This window comes from Cynocephalus volans, chromosome 10, assembly GCF_027409185.1.
Source record: "Cynocephalus volans isolate mCynVol1 chromosome 10, mCynVol1.pri, whole genome shotgun sequence".
In the NCBI taxonomy this organism is placed as follows: Eukaryota; Metazoa; Chordata; class Mammalia; order Dermoptera; family Cynocephalidae; genus Cynocephalus; species Cynocephalus volans.
In genome coordinates, this window is record NC_084469.1 from 51312257 (window position 1) to 51318656 (window position 6400).

Here is a 6400-nt window from a genome sequence, read left to right on the forward strand (position 1 = left end):
TTCTTGGGCTTCCCGTTACCTGGGGAGGGTGGTAAAGGCCATGTGTCCTCACCATTGCGGGGTTGGCCTTTCCAGTTAAGGGCAAGGGGGGCTGGAGTTGGCACCTCGAGGCTCTTCCCGACATGAACCCTCGGTTCTTCCCTGCCACAGAGGACTACGGGCACTACGAAGAGCTGCCAGGGGAGCCTGGGGAGCACCTCTTCCCTGAGCACCCTCTGGAGCCTGACAGCTTCTCTGAGGGAGGGCCCCCAGGCCGGCCGAAGCTGGGCGCCGGTGTCCCTGACTTCCTGCCCTCGGCCCAGCGGGCCCTGTACCTGAGGATCCAGCAGAAGCAGCAGGAGGAGGAGGAGAGAGCGAGGAGGCTGGCTGAGAGCAGCAAGCAGGACCGGGAGAACGAGGAAGGCACGTGTCCTCCCCGGGCTGCTGTGCAGGGGAGAGGTGGGAAGCGCCCAGGTCGGCTTTCCTGTTGGCAAGGAGCCTATGGCCAGGGAGACTCCTGTCCAGGCCATGAAGCCAGGCTGGGGCTGCTGCGTGTCCCTGAGAAAACTGGAAGTTAGAGCTGTCCTCTAGGACTTGGGGTTTGGTAGAGACCCTGATCTCATCTAGGAGGGCAGAGGGCTGGTGCCTGGAACAGATGGTAGCCAACAGGATTGACTGCCTACACCCTGCCAAAGGCTTTAGGGGGACGCTCACAGCCCCCTTTTCCCGAGACCACACTCTTGAGACAAGGGATACTCATTGAAATAAACCAGTAATAATCATAGAGACAGCCACCAAGTCACAGGTACCACATGGTCAACCTGGTGTCATCCACCCCAGGGTGAAATGGTCAACAATTGGTGTCTAGATCCTGAAGCCAGAGGCCATGGGTGGCCATGACAGGAGCCTTAGAGCCAGTGGGGACAGCAGGAAGAGGGGCACAGTAGGTGGCCCTTCCCTTGGGGGCTCAGGTTTCACTTGCCTGGAAGATTCTGCTTGGGCCAGTTTCCGCCTCTTATCAGCTGGTTGGTAAGCACACATTCCCTTATCTGGGACACAGTAACATTGTGAGGGTCCTTGGGGCAAGTGTCTGTGTGCCTCAAGCCCAGTGGAAGTTGAGTGAGTGGTGGCTGCTGCCGAGACCTCCAGAGCTGGGCATACCACGTTGGGGTTGGAGCAGGCTGGAGGGTGAGGAGGAGATGGCAGAGCGCTGGGCTGGGAGTCTGAGCTCAGTCCTGGCCCTGCCCCCAATTTAATGGCACTGTGCCTCTGTTTTCTCATCTGTCAAATGGGCATAATGATAACAGTATCTTCTAAAGTGTTTGTGAGTTTTGGGGGGGGGGGGGGTTTGGCTGCTGGCCAGTACAGGGATCTAACCCTGGATCTCATTGTTATCAGCACCACACTCTAATCAACTGAGTTAATGGGACAGCCCTGGTTGTGAGTTACTTAAGTAAGACAAACCAGTTAGAGCAGTGCTGGCACAGGAGGGAAGCTCCATAAATGTTAGCCACTGGCCCTGGGCTCAGTGCACCTGAATCCCCTGAATCCTCTCAGCTTCTCTATGGGGGGGTGGGGGAGTTGCAGCTGGCCATTACAGGGACCTGAACCCTTGACCTTGGTGTTACAAGGTTGTGTTCTAACCAACTCCAACTGAGCCAGCTGGCCAGCCAGCTTTTTTTTTTTTTTGGTAGTGGCTGGCTGGTATGGGGCAGAGGGAGTTCCTTAAGAGAGGAAAGTCTGAGGTGCTGAGAGGTAAGAGCAGAGGAGCTGTTCACCCTGTGGGCTGCCATGGGGTCCGAGAGGGTTGATGGTGCATGTGCTGACCACTCAACCCTCCCTGCTCTGCTCTTTCTCAGGTGACACCGGAAACTGGTATTCCAGTGACGAGGATGAGGGTGGGAGCAGTGTCACCTCCATCCTTAAGACCCTGAGGCAGCAGACGTCCAGCCGACCCCAGGCTTCAGTCGGAGAACTGAGCGCCAGTGGGCTGGGGGACCCCCGCCTCCAGAAGGGACACTCCACAGGAGGCCGGCTGGCTGATCCCCGCCTCAGCCGGGACCCCAGACTTACCCGCCATGCCGAGGCTTCTGGTGGATCAGGCCCAGGGGACTCAGGGCCCTCCGACCCTCGGCTGGCCCGTTCCCTGCCCACCTCCAAGCCTGAAGGCAGCCTTCATTCCAGCCCCGCAGGCTCCAGTAGCTCCAAGGGGTCTGGACCACTCCCTGCAGAAGAGGAGGAAGGGGAGCGGGCCCTGAGGGAGAAGGCCGTGAATATTCCCCTGGACCCTCTCCCCGGACACCCGCTGCGGGACCCACGGTCACAGCTGCAGCAGTTCAGCCACATTAAGAAGGATGTGACCCTGAGCAAACCGAGCTTTGCCCGCACTGTGCTCTGGAACCCCGAGGACCTGATCCCCTTGCCTATACCCAAGCAGGATGCGGTACCCCCCGTGCCCGCCGCCCTGCAGTCCATGCCTGCCCTAGATCCCCGGCTGCACCGCTCCACGACTGCAGGGCCCTCCAGTGCCCGGCAGCGCCCGGGTACCTCCGCGGACCCCAGTACATCCGGCTCCAACTTGCCCGACTTTGAACTCCTCTCTCGCATCCTCAAGACCGTCAATGTCACCAGCTCTCCGGCAGCCCCTGGCCCAAGCGACAAGCCGAGTGACCCCCGAGTGCGGAAGGCCCCCACCGACCCACGGCTGCAGAAACCAGCAGACTCTGCAGCTGCCTCACGGGCAGCCAAGCCTGGTCCCACTGAAGTGCCCTCTCCAGCTGCCAGCCCCAGTGGAGAGTCCTCCCCGCCAGCCACAGCACCCTACGATCCCCGCGTGCTGGCAGCTGGTGGGCTGGGCCAGGGCAGTGGCAGTGGCCAGAGCAGCGTGCTGAGCGGCATTAGCCTCTACGACCCAAGGACTCCCAACGCGGGTGGCAAAGCCATGGAGCCGGTTACAGACACGGGCACCCAGCCCAAGGGCCCCGAGGGCAACGGCAAGAGCTCGGCCTCCAAAGCCAAGGAGCCGCCATTTGTCCGTAAGTCCGCCCTGGAACAACCAGAACCAGGGAAAGCCGGTGCAGATGGGGGTGTGACCACAGTCACGGACAGGTACAACAGTTACAACCGGCCCAGGCCCAAGGCTGCCACAACCCCCACCACCACCACCACAGTGACCCCTCCGCCAGAGGGCACCCCACCCCAACCTGGGGTGCACAACCTGCCTGTGCCCACCCTCTTTGGGACTGTGAAGCAGGCACCCAAGACGGGCTCAAGTAGCCCATTTGCAGGCAACAGCCCGGCCCGAGAGAGCGAGCAGGATGCGGGGTCCCTGAAAGATGTTTTTAAAGGCTTTGACCCCACTGCCTCCCCCTTTTGCCAGTAGTGTTAAGCCAGAGCCAGTACTCTCTACCGCCACCACCCTTCCCAGGGTGATATTTAAGGGCAGCAACCAGGGTTGGGAACTTAGTGGGCAGGAGAAGGGGTGTGGGTGTTCTTTTTTTTCTTTTTTCTTTTTTCCTTTTTTTTTTTTTTTTTTTTAAGTAGTGCTTTCTTAGAGACTTATAAATTGTATATAACCATCTTCAGTTCTGGTCAGTGCTGCGGGGGGTTCCTGGACTCCCACCAAGAAAACTGTCTTGTGATGTGAACAGTTGTGAGTCCTCTGGGCCCCAGCCCCAGCTGGAACTCTACAGGGCTGGGCCTCCTTGGAGGTTGGGGGTCCAGTTGGTCTTCTGGTCAAAGGTGGCCACCCCCCCCCCCCAGGACAAAGGGAACAGTAGGTGTCTGAGAAGGCACTGTACGTTACTCATCCTGTGCTAATGAGCAAGGAGAGATGGGACCCAGACCAGGGAAACGGCCCACGTGGAGGCAGCTCCAGGCCTTTCTAGAACCCCAGGGTGCACCATCTATCTGTCTCTTCAGTGCACAGGCTGTGACAGCCTTCAGGAGACAGCAAAAGTGAAAAAGTATCAAGGGAAGAAAAAGAGCCCTTGACAGCACCCTGGGAGCTCCCTGGCCCTTGCCCACTCCTATGTCTCTGGATTCATATTTGGGCCCTCCCTGCCACCCTCCGTCCAGAGTTCATCCTGAAACTGACACCTTCCAACTTGCAGCAGAAGACTCCAGGGTGAGAGACGGACCTGGACCTGGAGGAACAGGGCTGGCGTGAGGTAGTGGCCCCTGAAGAGCTGCCTCCAGGAGGCAGCCCTCTGAGTGCGTTTTCTGTCAGTATTACCCAACCTGTCCTGTTATGTCAGGGTCACAATCTACTGCCCCTCACTCCCCCCATGCTGGAATCTGCCCTGTCCTGAGAAGCCACAGCCCAGTGTGCCTGCACTGCCAGCCCAACCCCCCTGGAGACAGCTCAAGGATCCGTGGCATAGCCACTCCTCCAGGCTCTCGACAGAGGGAGCCCTGGGGTGGCTCTTTGGCAAAGTGTTTCTGCTTTCTCTGCTTGCTTCACACATCCTTCAGCCGTATTATCTGTAGGGCATTAGGTTTTGGTGTGTTTGGTTTTTTTCTCCCAAGCCAACATGCATGAGTTCAGAGGAGTGTCACGGTGTTGGATTTGTGGACACTTCTAGAAAAGGGGCCTAAGGAAAGGGTGGGAGACTGCATCCAGGACGGAGGAAAGGGTGTGTTGGACCCTTTAAGGAGAGGGATTAGGACTCTACTGGGGGCAGGGGGCACGAAAGGCTGTGTCCTGCCCCCTCATCTGACTGAGCCAGAACAGAACAGAGATGTCTGCACTGGCTTTTTCCTCCCCCCAGGTTTCCTACCCTAGCTGAAGTCCAGCCTGGTCCGCAGATCCCCAGAGGAGGCCTACCGTGTGGGCATAGCCTGGGGAGGCTGGCCCTAGGGGAACTGAGCAGGGCCTACAGAGCCTTTCCACTTCTGGGTCTGTTTACTTGTGGATCCCTCTCCAGCCTTTTTGTCCTAGTCCCACTGCCTCAATTGCCTCCCTGTCTCTTCCTTGTGAATAATGAGGAGACCTGATCACCCTGCCAAAAGATTCCCTCCCTACTTCCCTGGGGTGGGAGGTGAACAGAGCTCCTAAACCCCCCACCACCATCACTCAAAAAAGAGAAATTAAAAACTTGTTAGTTTGGGGCCAGAAGCAAGGGCAGGAGAGGCAGGGTACCCTGCAGGGCCAGGCAGCCCCAGAGGGTCAGTGCACTGTGATCAGGTTGGTTTGGTTTGTCTTTTTGTCTGTTTTGTTTTTTTTAAAACAATCATTAGTGAGATTTGACTTCAGCCACCAGTGTTGGCCTTGAAGCAGAGGGCTGCAGCCCAGGGTGTTTGTAAAATAAGTCAGAATACACAGTATGACAGTGTTTGGGTTTTTATTTTTTCCTCCTTTGAGAATTTTCTTTTGTAAATGAAAAATTAAATACTTTTTTAAAACTGAAATCTGTGGATGAAATAGAAGCTGGACCCCTCCTCTTGGAATATTCAGCCTAAGAACCTCATGGGACTATGAATTCACCCAAAATTTTCATTTGCCATCAGGCCAAGCTTTTAAAGAAAAATTGTTCTCTAACCAGGATTGTAACAAAAGTGTAAATACTATTTCAGAGTTGAAAGTTGATGGTGCACATATGTATATAATGTACTGTATTTTTACAATGATCGTCGCATGACTCTATTCCACCCCACTTTTTGTATTTCGTATCTGTCTTCCAGAAATGTCACCTGCTTTTTCTCCTATGGTCTCTTAATCCAATAATTGTATTACTGCCATTAAAGGATGCAGTTATTTTAAAAGGCCTGTGGGTATGGTCTCTCTGTGCTGCCCAGGGAGTCAACAAGGAGGCAAGTGGGAGCTGGCTGGGGGGTGAAACCTGGGCCTTCTCCCTCAGGGTCAGCCCCAGGGTAAGTCACAATAACTCTGGAACACTTTGTGCCTCCAAACAGCCTAAGCTTTCCTCAGTGGTTGGTTGGCTGCAGTTCATCTGGCAACTGTATCCCACATTTCCTGAGCTCCCGCTTGGGTCACTCTCAGCATTTGGGATCTAGAGGGATCCAGGGGTGACCCAGAGAGGCCCAGGCCTGCCCCCACAGAGCTCATGAGAAAAGCCAGTGCTACACACACACAGTTGTCCCTCAATATCTGTTGGGGATTGGTTCCAGGACCCCCGCAGATATTAAAATTCAAGGATGCTCAAGTTCCTTATGTAAAATGGCATGGTATTTGCATATAACGTACACACATTCTCGTATACTTTGTCATCTTTAAATTATTTATAATACCTAGTACAACGTAAATGCTATGTAAGTAGTTGTACTGGTTTTTTATTTGTATTATTTTTTATTGTGCGGGTTGAATCCATGGATGCAGAACCTGTGGATATAGAGGGCTGACTCCATAGAGAGATTTATTTTAAGGAATTGGCGCACTCCATTGTGAAGACTGCCAAGTTCA

The 6400-nt window shown here is 55.2% G+C and overlaps 1 protein-coding gene across 2 annotated transcripts in view; it reads left to right on the forward strand.

Annotated features, from left to right (window-relative positions):
* The window catches only part of ZC3H4 (zinc finger CCCH-type containing 4), a 46871-nt gene extending 41129 nt beyond the window's left edge, over positions 1 to 5742 (forward strand). For both annotated transcript variants that reach the window (XM_063111528.1, XM_063111529.1), the window contains 2 exons: positions 151 to 402; positions 1839 to 5742. In XM_063111528.1, the coding sequence (XP_062967598.1) occupies positions 151 to 402; positions 1839 to 3361 (1775 nt within the window). In that variant the 3' untranslated portion in view covers positions 3362 to 5742. The remainder of the gene's footprint in view (positions 1 to 150; positions 403 to 1838) is intronic.
* Positions 5743 to 6400: the final 658 nt, after the last annotated feature.